Source organism: Lygodium microphyllum, chromosome 18 (genome assembly GCF_053477565.2).
Source record: "Lygodium microphyllum isolate KBCC chromosome 18, Lygodium_microphyllum_v1.1.10, whole genome shotgun sequence".
In the NCBI taxonomy this organism is placed as follows: Eukaryota; Viridiplantae; Streptophyta; class Polypodiopsida; order Schizaeales; family Lygodiaceae; genus Lygodium; species Lygodium microphyllum.
Window position 1 is genome coordinate 43,003,578 of NC_141152.1, and position 23,304 is coordinate 43,026,881.

At 43.4% G+C, this 23,304-nt stretch overlaps 1 protein-coding gene and 1 pseudogene across 1 annotated transcript in view; both read right to left on the reverse strand.

The window, feature by feature from the left end:
• LOC148020803 (protein kinase family protein / protein phosphatase 2C (PP2C) family protein) overlaps window positions 1-18,824 on the reverse strand; it is a 60,573-nt gene extending 41,749 nt beyond the window's left edge. Inside the window, exons 1-2 of the mRNA XM_087698615.1 lie at window positions 18,475-18,824; window positions 317-434 (exon numbers count right to left, since the gene is read on the reverse strand). Coding sequence (XP_087554741.1) covers window positions 317-434; window positions 18,475-18,592 — 236 coding nt within the window. The 5' untranslated portion in view covers window positions 18,593-18,824. The remainder of the gene's footprint in view (window positions 1-316; window positions 435-18,474) is intronic.
• LOC148020805 (protein METHYLENE BLUE SENSITIVITY 1-like) lies at window positions 960-1,257 on the reverse strand (annotated as a pseudogene).
• Window positions 18,825-23,304: the final 4,480 nt, after the last annotated feature.

Consider the following 23,304-nt stretch of genomic DNA (forward strand, 5'->3'; position numbering starts at 1 on the left):
AAATAGCATAACTTCTACTACATTGAAACAATTCTCAGAGAGCAAAAATATGGGTTGGCAAGAAGAGAAGGAAGTGAGAGAGGGAAAAAGAGCACGAGGGAGGCATGGATTCTCATCATTTGCAAATGGATTATTAGGTACTTGAATTGTGCTAAGCTGGCTCTGTACACCTCTCTCTGCATGCATATCATCAGACAAACTACCCTCACTAGCATCAAGCTATAAGAATCTAAGCCTAGAAAACCATTCAGCTTTTACTAAAGAAAAATTTGATCATAAAGCTCCGTAAGCATTGGACTTTTTTGCTCATATATACCTTAATAGTTGGAGTTCATTGTGAAAACGGTCTATATCATCAGACGTTGAGAGACGAGGTTTCTTTGCTGCCACCTGGTTGCCCTGGTATGTTGCCTCGTAAACAACACTCTCTGCACCTGAAAAGAACAATAGCACTGATCGTATCAAGCTCTCCTTTGCTTGAAGCATGATGGTTGTAAGTACTTTTGGACCTCATAGGCCTTTATCATAGTTGAAAATAGAATGTAAACATACTCTCTCTGCTTTAGGCCATACAATTCTACTTGTCTTACCTTTTGATCATATTCTGATTGTACTCTATGATCAGACACCCCTCGTCACAAGCCACTTTGGCCTTTATAGATGTTCTTCCCTCCCTCTCTCTCTTTTTTTTTTTTTTCCGTAAACTCTCTCTCTCTCTCTCTCTCTCACATGGCAAACTGTAAGTCCTTGCAAAAATACTAATACACCTTACATAGCTTACCATATCATAAAGCATATAGTGACACCAAACTTGACCTCTGCAAGAAATTCCTGCAGTATAACTTTCCCTTGAGCAAGCAGAACCCTGTACCACACAGCAAACACCCAGGGACACTGAAGGCTCTTTCATAGCCCCCATTGTTCAGGTCTCTTGCCAGTTCACTTCAATACCTCTTTGATCATTTTTTGAAACTTCCTTGAACTCCAGGCTTTGCTTTGCTGTCTGAAGCAACAGATGAATGAAGATTAATCAGCTTGTCCTCTTCAAATGGCAGCTTAGGATGCCGCACATCATGATGTATTTTGCAAACTCTTCACATCAAGAGCTGTTGCCTTACAGACGGGGGCAGGCCAGTTTCGCATGCCCTCCTTTGTCTGCTCCAATGCGATCTTCTAAGCCAGCCTTTCCACTGCCCCTATTGGTAGTTGCTGCATCTACTTTGCAGTGTGCTTTTTAGGCTTCGCCTTGCCTATCATGATAAAATTTCCAACTGTGGGGAGACGGAAGAATGGCCGCACGTTGGTCAAGGGAGGTTAGGGTTTTGGAGATGGAAGCAGAAGAAGGAAGGTGCATGTGCGCGCGTGTGCACACTCTTTTTTTTTCGTAATGAGTAGTTATATTATATCAAGTTACAGAATATGTACAAAAGTCAGATGATGGAAGAGATACAAAATCACAGCAATGAAGCAAAAGAGATTGCCATATGCCAAGTAACTAAATCCTCCCTAGGAAGAAAACCAACGTGCTGGATAAGATCTAATTGCCATGTAGAAGACCATTGATTTTGGCAATATGTCCCTGTGGATGCCCGCAGCAAAATCGAAGACAAAAGCCTTTTGGGTGACCCAATTATGCCAACAACCCCAAAATCTCAGAAAATGAAGCATAATCATTGAGGTGGGGTATTTTGGCCTGTGGCAAAAACCCAACTAGAGGAGCACAAAAACGGACCAGCCACAGCCCTCCAAATATCCAACAAGAGAGTCCAAATTTTCCTGGCTATAGGGCAGGAAATAAATCTACGACATGAGAACTCCACATTGTTCAAGCAAAAGAAGTAATTACCATTCAATATTTGGCACTTTGAAAGAGCTGAAGCAAGAGGCAGCTCACCAATGATCACTCACCAAAGAAAGACCTTGCATGTAAAAGGTGTCTTACTTAGCCATCCCTCCATCACAGTCATCTTCCACCAGCCTTAGATTTATGCATACCCAAAATCGCATTGGCTTTGGTGACCGGCCAATGATGATCCTTAATCATGAAATGGTAGACCTGGTTGGCTAAAGCCTTTTGAAGGTTAAGACAGCCAGCAAGATCCCAAACCTACTAGGGACAACTAGGAAGAGGTGCAAGCAAGGGTTGCACAGGCAGCATCCTATCAAGCTGACCCACAACTCACGATACCCACAAGGGATCCAAAGAAGTCTCCACGTTGTGCAAAGGACATGAGCACCCCACAGCTCACTAGAGTGGCATCAGCAAGAGAAGACAAGCCCAGACGCACCAGACAGTTAAACTTGGGGTGATCCTCCTATTTCCCATCCTAGGAGAGCAGCCGTGACACAGCTTGCAACTCCAGGTGAAAAGATTTAGCTACCAAACAATCCTCTACAAGATGCCAACACACTTTTGGAACGAAGCGCCAAGAACAAACCAAATGATTCACAAAGAGAAGAATGTCGAAAGTGGGCATCAGAGTTCAGCATGTGCCACAATGAATCTTGTATGCTAGTATTACCATGAATGAGGCCCCGGTCTTCCAAGAAAAAGCAAACAATAAAGACCTTGGGGTGATGGTCACTACACATACCTCTAAAGAGAGACTAACAAAGGGCCGCCATATAAGTCTATGTTTGCTCAGTGCAAACCCTAGCAGCTACTCCACAGTTTTCTTCACATGGTATTAGAGTCAATGATCTTGTAAAGAGTATCCTGCAAATACTGTGGATTGCTAGGTTTGTGCGAGGCACACAATCGACTTGTAATTGAATCACAATGTCTCAATCACATTCTTCTTGGAACCCCACAATGTCTTATTAGGCTTCTCCGCCACTAGAGGGCCTGAGGAGACACTATGGACTCCATGAGGAAGACGACACCCCACCTTCACCTTCACCTTCACCTTCTTTAGTTTCTCCTGTTCTAGATTTCAGTCTCGTAATAGAGGAGGAGTTTCAAGAGTACTTGCATATCACATATAGTCGAACTTACACCCCTCCCATCAGCTTTGCTACTCCATCCGGACCAGTTGGTAAGGCTCTCAAAGCAGACATCCTCATCAAGCATATCTACTACATCTTCTATTTTCATTTGAGCATGTAAGCCACTCTTCTCAAATCCCTCCCATCCCACTGTCACGCGGACGTGAAATTTTGAGATGCTATAATCTTGCTAATAACATTTGATTAAATTATTAATCAAAGATGCAAGGTTGTTCAACACATGTGACACACATGGCAATTATTTCATGGTACAAGGCCAAGGACCCCGAGGATGCAGTGGGTGCCCAAAGGCAAAAGTTATAATAAGCTATGTCTCGCAACTACTAGGTGGTATCCAGTGTCAAATTTAGGCCTAGACCAATTTATTGGCCATTAATGTCGGTGGTAACATTAGAGACTAGACATTAATTAATTAATTAATGCCGCTCTAAGGGCTAATAGATACTCAAAGATACTTGAAAGACAAATTAGCCTAGCTAATTTAATGATTGGTTGGTGAAAGTGATTTTTCGAACACTAGAATAACTTTTAAATTAACTTTCAGAATTAATATTTTAAAAATTAATTTAATAACCTAGATAATGCTGAAAAATGGAATTAGAAGGTTGCCACTTGGCAAAACTTTGCCCGTGCAAGTGGAAAAAACGTTTTTAGGGACTAGTGGAAGTCTATTCCAATCATTGTGAGAAAAAAGGAGACTCTTAAAGAGCAAGAGATGTTGTGCTAAGAAATGCACTTAGCCACTTAAACAGCCCCAAAACATGCTTATTTTAGGCTTATTTTAGCCAAAACCCTAAAATGGGGAGCGGTTCGAGAGAGTTAAGTGGGAAAGGATCTAGAACCCTAATCTTCTATAAATTGGAAACCAGACCTCCACTCTTCCCTCAATCTCGTTTTTGCAAGTTTCAAGTGTTATCAACTTGCTACACACACCCTGTTCGCGGAGGACATCTCAACCCTTGCTGTCCATCACTCTTCCCTACAGTCTGGCGCCTGTTTCCAACCCTCCACACGCGGATTGCTGCTGTTTCTACCTGGCGACTGACTGCTGATCATCTGCACTGCTGTCATACAGCCTGCCACGTCAGCAAATTACTGCGTTTGCAGGCCCCAGCTGCTGCCTTGACAGTTTTCTCTCTTCTGCTGCAGTCACTGCAGTTTTTCTCTCTCCTACATGATGTCCTGCCTGCATTTTTAGTCTCTCTCTCTTGCAAGCTGTCCTGCCTACGTTTTTAGTCTTTCTCTCACCTGTTGCCTGCGTTTTTAGTCTTTCTCTCTCCTGCAAGCTGTCCTGCCTAAGTTTTAAATCTTTCTCTAAACTGCTGCCTGCATTTTGTCTTTCTCTCTCCTCGCTGCTGTCTACATCAGATCCAACTTCTCACTACTACGTTTGCTGGTGTTCGACATCCGGAGGCTGCCATGCTGCGATTCGGGATCCGTTCAGAGTACAACACACTCTCCAACTCATTACCCCTGCCCTAATCCTTAAGATACAGGAGTTCAAGGTACAATATTCATTCACTGCATAGTGTGTTTACTACATGACCATTGTATTATTAGTGGTCATATCATTTCATTTATTAAATGTGTTTATTGTCTCTGAGCAACCCTAATCCTAACCCTAACTGTGTCCTTTTATCAGTCTGTGCTTTGTCGTACGGTTTTTGTTTATGCTTCTGTGGTAGGATATTTTCTTTACATGGTATCAGAGCCTAGTACTCTCTAAGAAACCTAGGCCTTTGATCTGAAAGCTCTTCGCAAGAAGCAAGAACAGTAGGTTCAAATGACTTCGAGCACATCAACACCAATTCAGTCTCCAGAACAGCCTATGCCGAGAGCCGAGCCAGAGTGGGCCGATCAGCTTGCTCCACAAAGTTCCGACATGGTGGAAGACACATCTGAGTACATGGAAGAAAAGATAGGCAAGCTGACCTCTGAAGAATATAAATTGATCATAGCCTATCGACGAAAGAAGATTGAGGAGCTCGACCGAAGGATTGCTCTTCAAAAAAAGCTTCTAAATGAAGGTATGCATGGATTTCACTCTTTAGATATTGCGCATAAGTCTGATGATGTTGGAGGGCCGTCAAGACCTCCATCAAGGATGGGCCCCCCTCTTGGAGAGCAAGATCCGAAGTATGTTCCATTTTTTCAGACTCTTCCGTCCTCTCCGGTGCAAGGTACTTTTGGGGGATTATAAGAAAAAGGCAGGTAACTCTTCTTCTATCCTTCCTTTTTTTCGGTCTACTTCACATAATCAGAATGAATTTGGTGTTCCTTTTACTTCATTACATGGTGCATCATCATCTTCACAGTTTCATTTTTAGTTTTTAAATAATAAAAATGAACAAAAAAACCTGCACCTCATACACCTCACTTTCAAAACCCACCCATCCCACCACATTATTCCACTGCTTCACCACTTCCATTTACACCATTTACATTTTCATTTCAGACACCTCATATCACATCGCACATCACACCAAGGGGTTATGGAAACATAGGCACATCCTTTAGGACCTCATCCTTCCCTCAGCCGGATGGCGTTTCACCTATACACCCTTTCGGGATCATTGCAGCCTGGGTATCCCACTCAATCTCTCCTGAGTGTGGATCAGTTGCCTCCACAATTTGCCTCCGTGGCATTGCCTAGCGGACCTTCTGGTCATACTGTTGTGCCCCAACCTCACTTTGGACAAGGCTACCATGTCCCAGTGCCTCCACCTACACCAACACCTTATGGAAACATTCATGTTCCAGTGCCTCCGCATCAATCGGCACTCATTGGACACTCGCAGCCTACTTTTGCCTACCCACCTCTTCCCCCTCCCTCTTTCTCTTATCAAACACACCCACCTCCACCATCTTTCCCACCATCATCTTACACCACCTACCCGATACCTCATGGTTCTAGCTCATCTTCTACCAAGAATGCATTTAATGACAAGACTCGTTTTAACGGGTCAAATTTTACTACTTGGTCGAATTTGATAAGGCATATCCTTGACTCACAAAACCTATGGGATCTTGTGTAGGGGTTGGAACCCCAACCCGATCCCGCATTTGTTTCATACGAGGTCGTCCGCTCATGGAAGGCTAGGAATGCCTCCGCTATTGTCGAGCTGATGCAGGGCTCATTGCTTGAGTTTCATTCTTAGCTTCAACATTTTGACTTAACATCAGAGCGATGGGCACACTTGACTGACCGCTATGCGGCTCAAGATAGGACTCGTCGTATTAATCTTGACCATGAGCTTCAGCTTTTCAAAATCACTGACCAGGATGACATGAAAGTTGAGTTGGTTGAGTATCGGCATCTCCTTGCTAAATTCTCCACTATGGGGACTCCCAAGTCCTCTGATGATCAGGTCACATAATTTCAAAGCCTACCATGCCTACATTCTATGAATTTGAGTGTCAGTTGTTGCGTTACGCACAATTGTTCGATCAGTTTCATATTTCTATAATTGGCAATAAGCCCTCCACTCTTTTACAATCTCGTTTTTGGAAATTTCAGGTGTTTCCAGCTTGCTGCCCACACCCTGTTGAGAAACCCTTCGCTCGCAGTTTGCGTTTTTTGTGTTTCTGCGTTTTACGTTTAGGGTTTGCAGCCCCAAAAAGGGGCGCCATCCTAGACTAACTATGCCTATTTATAGGCTACTCTCTCATTCATTCCTCACGACTCATTCATTCAGTCCACTTCTTCTCTCCAACCTCTCCACTACCCTCACATCCCTTCAAGAGGACATTGCGGTTCATGGTAGGTGGCTGTCTTCATCATCTTTCTTGTGCTACGGCACCCTTGTTCCCTTGAATCACATTCACTCCATGATTCAAAACTTCATCATTCCATTCATCAGAGTTTCTTCTCTCTTCTCTTCTCTTCTCCATGTTTACTGAGTTCACTCTGTGTTCCTCCCCGCCAACCCTATTGTCTCACTAGTACGTCATCTTTTGATATGGTATCAGAGCTAGATCTGCTCAAACAGCGGCGAAGATCCTCCACTCCAGTGAAGGCAAAGACCGGTGGCGGGTTCAGCATCCACTTATTATCTTCTTCCGCTGCATCAAAATCTTGTTTTTGCAAGTTTCAGGTACTTTCAACTTGCCGCCTATACCTCTTTCGCAAAGAACATCGCAATCTCAGCCGTCCCTTGCTGTCATCTACAATCTGGCGCCTGTTTCCAACCTTCCACCTGCAGTTTGCAGCTGTTTTCAGCAGAACAACTGTTGCTAATCACTCTCCATTCAGAAAACAATCTCGTTTTTGCAAATTTCAGATATTTCAGCTTACTGCCCACACCCCAAACACGGAGGACATCATGGTCCAAGCTGGCCATTGCTGTCTACAACAGTTTGGTGCTTGTTTCCAACCTATCACACACTATTTAGAGCTGATTTCAGCATATTGACTGTTGCTGCTATCCTGCCTGCGTTTTTAGTCTAACTCTCTCCTCACTTGCGTTTTTAGTATTTCTCTCTCCTCACCTGCATTTTTCTACTGGTTGCAACCTCTTACTGCTGATCACATCCTCCTCCCACTGGCAGCTCACTTTCAACCCTTCCACTACCCTCCCACCCCTTGAGGCGGACATTGCGGTTCGTGGTTCATGGTGGCTAACCTCTTCCTTCTTCAGCAAGGCACACTGGTATCCATGGCTTCTTTACCACTAGATGACCAGACTACTGGGTGCTCCTACTATGGCATCACTGGACACACCACCAATGCTTGCCGACTTCGACCCTTGCTCCCCACCCCTCCGAGGAGTATATGCGTCTTCCACCAAGCACTCCTTGTGCCACCTCTCCTTTCTAGGCTACAGAGATTGTTTTGCATCGGCTATCGAAGTACTATAGCCAAGGCAATAAGACACATTCGGTGCGTACTAAGTTCTTTCGAGCACATGGAGGATCGATTGGCGCTATGACCTCCTGGAGATCGTTGCACCTACTTCTACCTACCAACCTCTTCCCCCTCCTTCTTACTCTTATCAGACACTCTCACCTCCACCATCTTTCCCACCATCATCTTACTCCACCCACCCGACACCTCATGGTTCTAGCTCATCTTCTGCCAAGAATGCTTTTAATAACAAGACTCGTTTTAACGGGTCAAACTTTACTACTTGGTCGAATTTGATGAGACATGTCCTTGATTCACAAAACCTATGGAATCTAGTGCAGGGGTTGGAACCCCAACCCGATCCCGCATTTGTTCCATACGAGGTCGTCTGTTCATAATGCCTCCGCTATTGTCGAGTTGATACACGGCTTATTGTTAGAGTTTCATTCTCAGCTTCAGCATTTTGACTTAGCGTCAAAGCAATAGGCATACTTGACTGACCGCTATGCAGCTCGAGATAGAACCCATCGTATTAATCTTGACCATGAGGTTTAGCTTTTCAAAATCACTGACTGAGATGACTTGAAAGTCAAGTTGGCTGAGTATCATCGTCTCCTCGTTGAATTCTCCACTACGGGGACTCCCAAGTCCTCTGACAATCAGGTCACATTGTTCCTAAACAAACTCCCCAAGAAATACTTCAATTTTATGGAAGGAATAGTTTCAAAGCCTACCATGCCTACATTCTATGAATTTGAGTGTCAGTTGTTGCGTTACGCATGGTTGTTCGATCAGTTTCATATGATTTCCTCTTCAGAGGGGGCTCTTTTTGCTCATTCTCAGAAAGGGCAACAAGGGAACGGCAAACCAAACCAAACCTCCACTCAAAATCAAAATCAAACTCAAAAGCTAAATCAATTTGGGGATTCTCAAGGAAACTCCCAGTCACAACTCAAACTTGGGTGGCAGAATGTACCTAAAAAGAATAGGTATTGTCAACATTGTCAAAAGGCTGGCCATTTTGACGGCAAGTGTCGATCAAAGGCACGAGGCACTGCACCAAAACCTAAGTCTCAGATCCCCGCCCCTCAGTCGGGCAACCCCCAGCAGGGGAGGCAGGGTGATGGCAAGGGGCAATGGAAAGGTCAGACTCACACTTCCACCGACCAACCATCTCAGTCGACAGCATTCTCAACTCCAAAGGGCTTGTCTAACCGGTCTACTAAGGCTCACATCATCTCCGTAGAGACACCAGATGCGAGTCTTGTCTACATCTGTGAGTTGCCTCCCGACGAGGTTACTACAGAGGCCCACTTGTCACAGCCGAGCACTTCAACTCCAGTTTGGATTGTGGACACCCGAGCACTTCAGCTCCAGTTTGGATTGTGGACACTGGATCTACACATCACATGACTCCTATAGAGGACATTTTCCGTACCCGAGCCCCTACAGCCGGGCGGGTCCGTGTAGAAAACAACTACTTGGTCAAGATTCAGGCTCAAGGTTGCGGTAGTTATACCACTAACAAGCGTCCAAATCTGGCTTCGCTGGACAATGTTTATCATGTCTCTCAGCTTGGAATGAACTTGTTATCTGTTCAACAGCTTTGCCGGTTGGGGCGAGCAATTTTCTTTACAGCGACCACAGTCGAGGTCCTTGACTCTCTGACTGGTTTAGTGATTGCTCGCGGTGAGGCACAGCCTAATGGCCTATACCACATGACACACTTTCTAACCGAGCCGACCGCCGAAGGCTTCGTGTTCCATAGCTTCCAGGCCTTAGCCACATATCGGGAGCCTAGGCACAATGAGCGTCTTTGGCATTTTCACTTAGGGCATCTTGGTTATGACTCACTTTATGAGTTGTCACACTGTGAGCTGGGTGAGGGCCTTGCACGCTTGAAGCTAGCTCGAGATGTTTGTAAAGCCTGTCAGCTCGAGAAGCAGCACTCCACCCCATTTCCTCAGCAGTCTACACATAGAGCTGAGGAACCTCTTAGATTGATTCACGTTGATCTTTGTGGACCGACATCCACTGTCGCTTTGAACAGCGCGCTGTACTTCTTTTTGATAGTGGATGATCATTCTCGATACATGTGGGTGTACTTCCTCAAGCATAAGTCAGATGCTTTCACATATTTTTCTACTTGGGTGCTACTAGTTTATAACTAGACTAATCGTCATGTTGGGTGTATGAGAAGTGATAGCGGTGGTGAGTTTATCTCCCACGAGTTTTCTGAGTTTCTACAAAAGCATGGCATTTCTCGCCAGCTCACCTCTACCAACTCCCCCTCTCAGAATGGAGTCATACCGCACAGTCATGGAAATGGCACGCTCTATGCTATTCGCAGCAAAGCTTCCTGAGTGCCTTTGGGTCGAGGCTGTTAACACTTCGGTGTACATCCTCAACCGATACCCGACTGCAGCTCTTCCTCAGAAGACCCCGTATGAGGCATTTTTTGGCTCTCGGCCTGTTATTTCCCACTTCAGAGTCTTTGGGTATCGTGCGTACACACACACGCCTGATGACAAGGTAGGTAAGCTTACCACTTCGGATCAAACACGGCCAGTGGCCACACCTCTTGATCCTACTGTCCACTTGTCAAAGGATACCCTAGGACAGCCCTTCGAAGCACACATCTATCGTTCTCTTACAGGAAAACTTCTTTGGTTAATTCACACTAGGCCAGATTTAGCTTACTCAGTTAGCATACTCAATCACTATTTCACAACACCTAGGATGTCACATTGGATTGAATGTCTTCGTGTGTTGCGTTATTTGCGGTGTACTTTTTCTTATGGCTTGACATATGGTTCTGGTTTATGTTTGCAGGGGTACATTGATTCTGATTGGGTAGGAGATCTTGACATCCGGCGTTCCCATGGCAGCTACCTCTTTACCTTGGGCACGGCTCCCATTACTTGGTCCAGCCGTAAGCAAGAGACGGTGGCGGCTTCCACGATTGAGGCTCAATACCGGGCTCTCTTCGATAGCACCACCAAGGCCATCTATCTAAGGAGTTTACTAGCGGCGCTTCATTTTCCATGTCTCTTCCACAATTGTCTACTGCGACAACTAGAGTGCCATTGCCCTTGCGGGCAATCCGATCATAACACCACAGACACGGCATGTGGGAGTCCACTTCCACTTTTCCAAGGAGCAAGTTGAGCTAGGCACTATTCGCCTGGAGTTTGTGCCTTCATCAGATAATTTTGCTAATATCTTGACCAACACGGTCAACCGGCCGGTTCTTCAGTACCTGCTACCTAGGATCGGCTTGGGTACACCCTTCCCTACTTCTTAAGCTTGACGGGGAGAGGGTGCTTCCCTCTTGCTTTCCCTTCCAGTTTGAGAGGGGGCGGCTCCTACTCTTGATCGTGACAGTGATGATGCTTACAGTTTTTTAGACATTACATTCACTTATTCTTTTGTATTGTATTATAGGCATTTGTAACTTCATCCGCACTATCAGGATGACCTGATTGTAAAAGGGCACTTGGACAAGTGAATACTTCCCTTGCGAGGGCACTGTCCCAGTGGCACCGTTGCATAGCATATTGCATGAGCATGACATCTTGCATCTCCCTTTGCATTACCCTATGCATTGGCATTCTATTCATGTCAACATGCATCTGTGCGCATTTATCCCTTTTCGGTCTTTTGGAGTGGTCGACTCTAGGATCCACCATATTCGTAGCATAATACATGGCAGTTCTTCTAAAGGCAGTTTCCCTATCCTTGCTTGCTTGTCTTGCTAAGCCCAACGTTTTTTTTTGCCTCTCACATATTCAACACATGATTGGCACATACACTCACTTGTATCATCCTTAGGCACTTATCCTCGTCAGTGCAAGGGATTGGCTTTCTAGTTTTGTGAATAACTTGGGTTTAAAACTCTCTTTATCTTTTCCTATCAGTCACTTAATCCGCCACTACCCCTATATTACTTATGTATTTTCAAAACTCTTTTTTTTTTTTAACAAAACAAAACAAAACAAAAACAAAACAAACAAGTCCATTGTTGATTCCATCCGCCTTTGTCGTCCTTGGTAGGCCCTTGGGAGCACCCTTGGTCCGATGCTCTGACCTCTATGGGGTGATCACTTGGGCTCCCTTGGTAAGATATCCATCGCCTCTGTAGTCTTGGTAGGCCACTGGGCAACCGACATACACCTTTTGTCAGATGCCCTAGCTACTTTGGCATGGGACGCCTTGGGGTAAATCAAAATTTAGGCTGGCCTACTTTTCTCACCCTATTTTGGGCCTGAGAGGGGATGTTGTGATAAGAAATGCACTTAGCCACTTAAACAATCCGAAAACATGCTTATTTTAGGCTTATTTTAGCCAAAACCCTAAAACGGGGAGCGGATCGAGAAAGTTAAGTGGGAGAGGATCTAGAACCCTAATTTTCTATAGATTTGGAAGCCAACCCTCCACTCTTTTACAATCTCGTTTTTGCAGGTTTCAAGTGTTACCAGCTCGCTGCCCACAACCCGGTCACGAAGGGCATCTCAGCCCTTGCTGCCCATCGCTGTTCCCTACAGTATGGCGCCTGTTTCCAACCCTCCACACACTGATTACTGTTGTTTCTGCCTGGCAACTAACTGCTGTTCATTTGCATTGCTGTCGTACAGCTTGCCACGCCAGCAAACTGCTGCGTTTGCAGGCTCCAGCTGCCGCCCTGACAGTTTTCTCTCTCCTGCTACAGTCACTGCAGTCTCTCACCTGCCTACAATCGTTTTTTGTCTTTCTCTCTCCTGCAAGCTGTCCTGCATGTGTTTTCAGACTTTCTCTCTCCTACAAGCTCCGTTTTTAGTCTCTCTCCTGCAGGCTATCATGCCTAAGTTTTAAATCTCTCTCCTGCAGGCTCCGTTTTTTGTCTTTCTCTCTCCTCACTGCTGTCTGCACCAAATCTAGCTTCTCACTGCTGCGTTTGATGGTTTTCGACATCCGGAGACTGCCTTGCTGCGATTTGGGATCCGTTCGAAGTACGACACACTCTCCAACTCATTACCCTGCCCTAATCCTAGAGATACAAGAGTTCGAGGTTCAGTATTCATTCACTGCATAGTGTGTTGCTGCATGAGCATCGTATTATTAGTAGTCATATCATTTCATTTATTCACTGTGTTCATTGTCTCTGAGTTACTCTAACCATAACCCTAACTGTGTTATTTTTATCAGTCTATGCTTTGTCGTACGGTTTCTGTTTATGTTTCTGTGTTAGGATATTTTTCTTTACAAATGCCTCCACTATTGTCGAGTTGATGCAAGGCTTATTACCAGAGTTTCATTCTCGTTTTCAGCATTTTGACTTAGCGTCAGAGCGATGGGCACACTTGACTGACCGCTATGCGGCTCGAGATAGGACCCATCATATTAATTTTGACCATGATCTTCAGATTTTCAAAATCACTGACCGGGATGACTTCAAAGTCAAGTTAGCTAAGTATTGGCATCTCCTCGCTGAAATCTCCACTACGGGGACTCCCAAGTCCTCTGATGATCAGGTCACATTGTTCCTAAATAAACTCCCTAAGAAATACTTCAATTTTGTGGAAGGAATAGTTTCAAAGCCTACCATGCCTACATTCTATGAATTTGAGTGTCAGTTGTTGCGTTATGCACGGTTGTTCGATCAATTTCATATGAATTCCTCTTCAGAGGGGACTCTTCTTGCTCATTCTCAGAAAGGGCAACAAGGGAAGGGCAAACCAAACCAAACCTCCACTCAAAATCAAAATCAAACTCAAAAGCTAAATCAATCTGGAGGTTCTCAAGGAAACTCCCAGTCACATCTCAAACCTGGGTGACAGAATGTACCTAAAAAGAATAGGTATTGTCAACATTGTCAAAAGGCTGGCCATTTTGATGAGGAGTGTCGATCAAAGGCACGAGGCACAACACCAAAACCTAAGTCTCAACCCCCACCCCTCAGTCGGGCAACCCCCAGCAGGGGAGGCAGGGTGATGGCAAGGAGCAGTTTAAAGGTCAGACTCACACTGCCACCGCACAGTCATCTCAATCGACAACGTTCTCAATTCCAGAGGACTCATCTAACTAGTCTGGAGAGGCCCATATCGTCTCCATAGAGACATCAGATGCGAGTGTCGTCCAAATTTGTGAGTTCCCTCCCGACGAGGTTACTACAGAGACCCACTCGTCACAGCCGAGCACTTCAGATCCAGTTTGGATTGTGGACAGTGAAGCTACACATCACATGACTCCTATAGAGGACATTTTCCGTACTCGAGCCCCTGCAACCGGGCAGGTCCGTGTAGGAAACAACTCCTTGGTCAACATTCAGGCTCAAGGTTGCATCAGTTTTGCCACGGACAAGGGTCCGGATCTGGCTTCGCTAGACAATGTATATCATGTCCCTCAACTTGGGGTGAACTTGTTATCTATTCAGTAGCTTTGCCGGTTGGGGCGAGCAATTTTCTTTACAGCGACCACAGTCGAGGTCCTTGACTCTTTGACTGGTTTAGTGATTGCTCGCGGTGAGGCACAGCCTAATGGCCTATACCACATGACACACTTTCTGACCGAGCCGACCGCCGAATGCTTCGTGTTCCATAGCTTCCAAGCCTTAGCCACATATCGGGAGCCTATGCACAATGAGCGTCTTTGGCATTTTCGCTTAGGGCATCTTGGTTATGACTCACTTTATGAGTTGTCACGCCATGAGCTGGTTGAGGCCCTTCCATGCCTGAAGCTAGCTCGAGATGTCTGTAAAGCCTATCAACTCGGGAAGCAACACCCCACCCCATTTCCTCAGCAGTCTACACATAGAGCTGAGGAGCCTCTTGGATTGATTCACGTTGACGCGCTGTACTTCTTTTTGATAGTGGATGATCATTCTCGATACATATGGGTGTACTTCCTCAAGCATAAGTCAAATGCTTTCACATATTTTTCTGCTTAGGTGCTACTGGTTCATAACCAAACTAGTCGTCGTGTTGAGTATATGAGGAGTCATAGCGGTGGTGAGTTTATCTCCCACAAGTTTTTCGAGTTTCTACAAAAGTATGGCGTTTCTCGCCAGCTCATCTCTACCAACTCCCCCTCTCAGAATGGAGTCGTAGAGCGTAAGAACCGCACAGTCATGGAAATGGCACGCTCTATGCTGTTTGCAGCAGAGCTTCCTGAGTGCCTTTGGGTCGAGGCTTTTAACACTTCAGTGTACATCCTCAACCGGTGCCCAACTTCAGCTCTTCCTCAGAAGACCCTGTATGAGGCATTTTTTGGCTCTCGGCCTATTATCTCCCATTTTAGAGTCTTCAGGTGTCGCGCATACACACACATGCCTGATGACAAGATAGGAAAGCTTACTCCCCAAGCTGATCTCCTTATTTTTATGGGATATTCCTTTGAAGCGAAAGCCTATCGTTTGTTCGATCAAACAAGGTGATCGTTAGGCGGGATGTTGTTTTTGACGAGAGGGATACCCTAGGACAGCCCTTCGATGCACACACCTATCGTTCTATTGTAGAAAAACTTCTTTGGTTAATTCACACTAGGCCAGATTTAGCTTACTCTTTTAGCATACTCAGGTAGTATTTCGCAACAACTAGGATGTCACATTGAATTGCATGTCTTGGTGTGTTGCGTTATTTGTGGTGTACTTTTTCTTATGGCTTGACATATGGTTCTGGTTTATGTTTGCAGGGATACACTGATTCTCATTGGGCAGGAGATCCTGATACCCGGTGTTCCCATGGCGGCTACCTCTTTACCTTGGGCACAGCTCGCATTTTCTGGTCCAACCGTTAGCAAGAGACGGTGGCGGCTTCCACGGCCGAGGCTGAGTACCAGGCTCTCTTCGATGGCACCACCAAGGCCATCTATCTGAGGAGTTTACTGGCAGCGCTTCATTTTCCATATGACACTCCCACAGTTGTCTACTACGACAACTAGAGTGCCATTGCCCTTGCGGACAATCCGATCATCACACCACGGATACGGCATGTGGGAGTCCACTTTCACTTTTTCAGAGAGCAGGTTGAGCTAGGCACTATTCGACTAGAGTTTGTGCCTTCATCAGATAATTTTGCAGATATCTTAACCAAAGCGGTCAACTGGCCCATTCTTCCGTACCTGCTACCTAGGATCGGCTTGGGTACACCCTCCCCTATTTCTTCAGCTTGACGGGGAGAGGGTGCTTCCCTCTTGCTTTCCCTTCCAGTTTACGAGGAGGTGGCTCCTACTCTTGATCGTGACAATGATGATGCTGCTTACAATTTTTTAGACATTGCATTCACTTATTCTTTTGTGTTGTATTATAGGCATTTGTAACTTCATCCGCACTATCAGGATGACCCGATTGAAAAAGGACACTAGGACAAGTGAACACTTCCCCTGCGAGGGCACTGTCCCAGTGGCATCGTTGCATGGCATATTACATGAGCATAACATCTTGCATCTCCCTTTGCATTACCCTATGCATTGGCATTCTATTCATGTCAACATGCATCTATGCGTATTTATCCATTTTCCGTCTTTTGGAGTAGTCAACTCTAGGATCCACCATATTTGTAGCATAACACATGGCAGTTCTCCTAAAGGCAGTTTCCCTACCCTTGCTTGCTTGCTTGCTTTGCTTGTCTTGCTAAGCCCACCGTTTTTTTTTTTTTGCCTCTCACATATTCAACACATGATTGGCACATACACTCACTTTTATCATCCTTAGGCACTTATCCTCGTCAGTGCAAGAGATTGGCTTGCTAGTTTTGTGAATAACTTGGGTTTAAAACTCTCTTTATCTTTTCCTACCTGTCACTTAATCGGCCACTGTCCCTATATTACTTATGTATTTTCAAAACACTTTTCGAAGAAAAAAAAACAAAAACAAAACAAACAAGTCCATTGTTGATTCAATCCACCTTTGTCGTCCTTGGTAGGCCCTTGGGCAGCCAACGAGCACCCTTGGTCCGATGCTCTGACCTCTCTAGGGTGATCACTTGGGCTCTCTTAGTAAGATATTCATCGCCTCTGTAGTCTTGGTAGGCCACTGGGCAGCCGACGTGCACCTTTTGTCCGATGCCCTGGCTGCTTTGGGATGGGACGCCTTGGGGTAAATCAAAATTTAGGCTGGCCTACTTTTCTCGCCCTATTTTGGACCTGAGAGGGGATGTTGTACTAAGAAATGCACTTAGCCACTTAAACAGTCCCAAAACATACTTATGTTAGGCTTATTTTAGCCAAAATCCTAAAACGGGGAGCGGATCGAGAAAGTTAAAAGGAAGAGGATCTAGAACTCTAATTTTCTATAAATTGACAGCAACTCCCTCCACTCTTTTACAATCTCGTTTTTTCAGGTTTCAAGTATTACCAACTTGCTGCCCATACCCCGGTCACGAAGGACATCTCAGCCCTTGCTGTCCATCACTGTTTCCTACAGTCTGGCGCCTGTTTGCAGCCCTCCACACGCTGATTGCTGCTATTTCTACCTGGCGACTGACTATTGTTCATCTGCACTGCTGTCATACAGCCTGCCACGCCAGCAAACTGCTGCGTTTGCATGCTCCAGCTGCCACACTGACAGTTTTCTCTCTCCTGTTTGCAATCACTGCAATCTTTCTTTCTCGTGCAGCCTGTCCTGCCTGCGTTTTCAGTATTTCTCTCTCCTGCAGGCTCTGTTTTTAGTCTTTCTCTCTCTTGCAGGCTGTCCTGTATGCGTTTTCAGTCTCTCCTGTAGGCTCCGTTTTTAGCCTTTCTCTCTCCTGCAGGCTGTCCTGCCTGCGTTTTTTTATCTCTCTTGTAGGCTTCGTTTTTAGTCTTTCTCTCTCCTCACTGCTATCTGCATCAGATCCAGCTTCTCACTGCTGCGTTTGCTGGTGTTCGACATCCGGAGGTGGCGTTGCTGCGATTCAGGATCCGTTCGAAGTACGACATACTCTCCAGCTCATTACTCCTATCCTAATCCTAGAGATATAGGAGTTCGAGGTTCAGTATTCATTCATTGCATAGTGTGTTTACTGCATGAGCATCATATTATTAGTAGTCATATCATTTCATTTATTCATTGTGTTCATTGTCTCTAAGTTACTCTAACCATAACCCTAACTGTGTTCTTTTTATCGGTCTGTGCTTTGTCGTACGGTTTCTGTTTATATTTCTGTGTTAGGGTATTTTTCTTTACAGCACCTTGTATAATGTATGACATAAGAAAGTGAATATTGCTCCCACTTGGCCGGTCACCAAGTTGGGCATTGTACTGAGACCACTTGTAAAGTTTTGTGGTCAAATGTTTGGGCACCCATTGACTACAAGTATCAATGTAAGCCCCGATATTCAATTAATTCAAAATCTATTAGCATCTAATATTCATGTTTATCAACGCAAAATGCAAAGGCAAACAACAAAGTGATTGGATGATGTTTTGCAATACAAATATAAAATTGAATGACCGTGCATAATAGAGATAGGGTCCTTGCAAGCATTAGAAATCTCTACTTCTGTCAAAATGCAAAAATGGAAATCCTCTATTCGAGGATTTTTCCATCGGAATGAGTTTTCACAAAAGAAATCCAGTAAACAACATTTCATTTTCATTCTCATAGAAATAAACTAAATGAAATATCAAAAGAATGCAAGAACGAGGATCTCCTCTTCAAGAATGGTACCTCGAGCGATCTCGGCCAAGAGAGTAAGAGAGGATTTAGGCGAGATGGACAGAAGGATGCGGTCACTGGAGCAACAGCCTCGGAAGCAACAGTCACTGCGGGTCTGGTTCAACGCCATGAAAGCTTCTGCTGCTTCTCCCGATGTATACTTGTCTTGGTGCTGTCTTTTCTTCTTCTTCTTCTTCTTCTTCTTCTTCTCCCTGCTGCTGCTGCTGCGGCTTCTTCTCTTTCCTCCTGTTCTATGGTTCTGCAGTGCTTTCTTCAACTCTTGTTCTTCTCTTCTCTTCTCGAGTGCCCATCCAGGCGATCCCTCAGTTCGCCTTTACGTGGCTCGTTCTTTTAGACCACGCCCCCAATACAGGCATTTTATTTATCACTGAAACCAAGAGCGCTCCAGCTCACGTGAGCATTTGCCTTTTCTAGTAAGTCACGTGCGCTTAGATTATCAGGACCTCACGTGAGCATTTGCCTTTTCTAGTAAGTCACGTGCACTTGCATTATCAGCAACACTGGTCACGTGAGCATTTGCCTTTTGTAGTAAAACACGTGTAATTACATATAGTGAAGAGCAACTTGATGTATTGGTTTGAGTAAGGATGAAAGATTGGATGAGAGTTTTTTTAATAATCTTATTTGTGAATTGTTTATATGCATTACGAGCTTGAAAGCGGTAAGGTTGATAGAGGATGTAGTAATAGTAGTTTAGAGTAGAGTGAAGTTATTTTTACTAATGAATTAATATACCACTTCTTACATCTTGCTAGATCTCCACATAAGTTACGCATCTTGTAGTTGTCACATTTATGTTAAGAATTATCATTTGCTCTATTGATCTAGCCTTTTGTGTGTTTTTTTGTTGTCACCCTGTCTTCACATCAAAGTTATCCTCGAACAACTAGTAGGCATCAATGTCTTTCTTCATCTTTTTGTTTGGCCTTTATTTGTGCTAATGTATTCTTAATCTCAAGTAAGTAGTGTGTCATATGTATTCTTATGCTTCAGTCAATAGTGTGTCATCTGTAATGAAGTAACTCGATTACGTATATGGAATTTCCCTTCATTTTTCGTACCTGGTAGGGCTTATACAATGATTATTTGTAGTGGATTCGTTTTTAAGTCTTTGTACTCAATGTTGGGCTTGTTGAGTATTTCTTTTAGAGGTTTTGCAATTTTGACTATAAATATGTTATTCAAATGTAGTTCTATAATCAATAAATGTTTTGTAGCATCACAAAGGAGTTTTATCATGTGCAAGTTCGTATTATTTTCCTTCACAGTTATTTATATGTGTGTCCTTGCACAAGTCCATGAATCTTTGATACTCTTTAATGTTATTGAAGCCCTCAATATATGCCAATGGTCATTGCCTAATATTGTTCGCTATCCTCATTTGGTAGTACCCATGTAGAATAGAGAGAGAATAGATATTATATATCAAATGGCTCTTTGTTGGTCCCGATTCATGAGGACTTGTCATTGGTAATAGATGCCTAGAAGAGATGTATGGAATATTCACTAAAGCTATATTAGTTAATGTTAAACTAAATCCAAATGTATTATCTTGTATATATGTTTGGTGCACCTCGTTTACTTTCATATTGTCTTTTATAGGCATTTCTCTATATGTTTGATGCACCTCATATGTATTCATGTTGTCATTTATAGGGGTTGTATATCCACTCACAATACAAAAAGAAAAGTGTTAGTATAAGAAATTTTAAAAACACTACCATATTTTAAAATTATGAAGCATAAAGTAACACATTTTATTGTTTTATCTTTAAAGTACTATGAGTATTTTTATATTTCTCTCGCCCATTATACCTATCATTTGTGTGTTTGTGAAGTGTCATTCTATTTTTGTTTGGGGATCACAACTCTATGCTTAGCATTAAAGTGAAGGTTGAGGGATTTAGAAGGCCAATTATTGGTAGGTTCTTTCAATTACTCTTGAGAGCATTACGTGTGAAAGTCCTAGAGTAAATGTATTTCTAATGTGAAGGAGGGTTTTTTGGAAAATTGTGGCTCCTTATGATGCCAATGATCGCATATACAAGTACAATGAGAATGTTGATTTGTGAAACCACTTAGAAGTGAGTGCTTTGTGCTAGTGTTTGCTTCAATGTAGGGCATGTGGCTGGTTGGTGAATTCAATTGTTACTTGAATTCTTGGCAAATTTCTCTACTCTTCTATCAACACTAGCAATTTTGCATATTCCATTTGCAATGCCTGTTATGAGATCTACATTTTTTGCTATCTTGACACTTGTCCAATTGTTATCACCTCTATTTCTTGGAAACTTTTATCCATTAGCCTATTTTATACAATTGACCCATTGTTGGCATTGGTTTAAATTTTCATGAAGCATATCTCTTCTTGAGCGTAATATTTTGAAAGACGTTGCTTGTTGTAGTTGCGCATGTCCTCATATGTGTGTGTGTGTGTGTGTGTGTGTGTGTGTGTGTGTGTGTGTGTGTGTGTGTGTGTGTGTGTGTGTGTGTGTGTGTGTGTGTGTGTGTGTGTGTGTGTGTGTGTGTGTGTGTGTGTGTGTGTAATTACATTTTTATTAAATATCGATGTCTATTTGTTTATAAGAATTGTAGAAAGAGTAGATCATGTGCATGTATATTTAATGTGTGCAAGGAGTGATGTTTTTCATGTTCCTAGTATGCAAACATGTTGAGAGAGCTCCATATAAGCTAGGATCCACTACATGTCCTGGTAATATGGCAAGACTTTACTCACTAGAAAGTTAGGTAATCGACATGGAGGATATGATGATGATTCTACAACTGGACTACACCCATGTTGTCCACTCTTGGTTATGGCACATTTATTGTGCCACCTTATCTATCCTTAGCGAGTTTACATATAGTGACTATATATATATAGTGTTCTAATACTTTAATATTAGTCTTTTATTATGTTGTAGACTAAGGACTTTTGTATAAAAGATGAAGAAAACTTTAGCCCTACTACTTTGTGTGCTGAAGTCTCCATTTTGTGTATGCTCTTGGTTGCTTCACCTCTCTTTCCTCTTTTTTGTTTGCATGATATTAGAGTACTTCTATGGTTATGCGGAGCTCAAATATAGTCAGGACTCCAAAGCATATATAATGGCACAAAGATAGTATGCTTTGAATATGCTAAAAAAATATGATATGGTGGATTGTAAGCCAATCTTGATAACTTTGGATGTCAATGTTAAGCGTACTGTACATGAGGGTGATGTGATTGAGGATGTCACTATTAATAGAAAGATTGTGTGCAGCCTCATTTATTTGATAAACACTGGGCTTAATCTAAACTACATAGTTAGTTTGGAGAATCAATTCATGTAGCTTCCACGGAAGCCACATTTGGATGCAATGTAGTGCACATTGCGCTATCTCATGTCTACACTTGACTATGCCTTGTTCTATGCAACACGTGTGGCCTTTGGACTTGCATGGTTACACATATGCAAATTGGGTTAGTAGTATTTCAAACAAGAGATTTGGTGTACAAGAGATCTACCAATGCAAATTGGGTTTCAGGCCCCGTTTTAGAGCAGGGGTTGCAGGTCCGATTCAATGCAAAAGGTTGTTTTGTAGAAGACTTTAATGATAAGTGTAGGTTGGTCGCAAAAGGAAGTAGAGTTGGCCGAATGTTTACTTTAGATGCTGGAATTCCTGCAATGGATGCCGCTATGTATGCTAAAGGAAAGGAGTAGTTTCAGATATTGAAATATGCCATAAACGTATTAGATATGCAAATGTGCAAAGGCTGAAATTAATGCAGTCCAGAGGATTGGTTACAGGGTTGCCTTCTTTTAAAGTTGCAGAATTGCATAAAGTCTGTGAAGCATGCCAGTTTGGTAAACAGGCGAGACAACCCTTCTTGTATGATAGAGAAGTGAGCAAAAATATACTTGATGTAGTACATACAGATGTTTGGGGGCCTACACATAATGTATCTCTTAGTGGCATCAAATACTTTGTCACATTTATTGATGACTATTCAAGGAAGCTATGGGTATACTTCATGAAGGAAAAGAGTGATGTGTTTGAGTACTTCAAATCTTTTAAGGCAGCTATTGAAACAGAAACAGGCTTAAAAGTGAAGTGCTTGAGATCAGATGGAGGGGGAGAGTACCTCTCTAATGAGTTCAGTGGCTTCTTGAGAACTCATGGGATAAAGAGGCAATTTACTTACAAGTATACCCCACAACAAAATGGTGTTGCAGAAAGAAAAAACAGGCATATTGCAGAAGTTGCACGGGCATTAATGGCTGAAAAAAATATGCCCAAACATTTTTGGTCTAAGGCGGTCCATACTGTTGTCTACATTATGAACAGAACTCCCACAGCTCCAATTCATGGGATGACTCCTAAAGAATGCTTTACTGCAAGGTAGAAGCTATTGAGTATAGGAGGGTTGAGAGAGAGAAGCACATAAGAGTGTTTAGTGGGTAGAATGAATAGTACCCTTATTCTTTGTTATCCACTTAAAGGCCAATGCACCTTTATGAAAGTACAACAAGAAACTAAATATACTCTTCAATGCATGTGAGGGATTTGCAATGTGCAAAGTACTCATAAGGTAAACTCTTCATGAGAAGATCTACATCTATATGGACCTTGACAAGCTTGATGCACTCATCCTCAAGCACCTTCTTGATGAAGTGATACTTCATCTCAATCTACTTTGTCTTTGCATGAAAGACAAGGTTTTATGCCAACTATGGCACTTTGATTATTACAATGCAATGTAGGCACCTCTCCTACAATGCCCAAGGCTCCCACTAGATGAGTACGCCATATACCTTCATTGTAAGCCTCAAAGGGTGA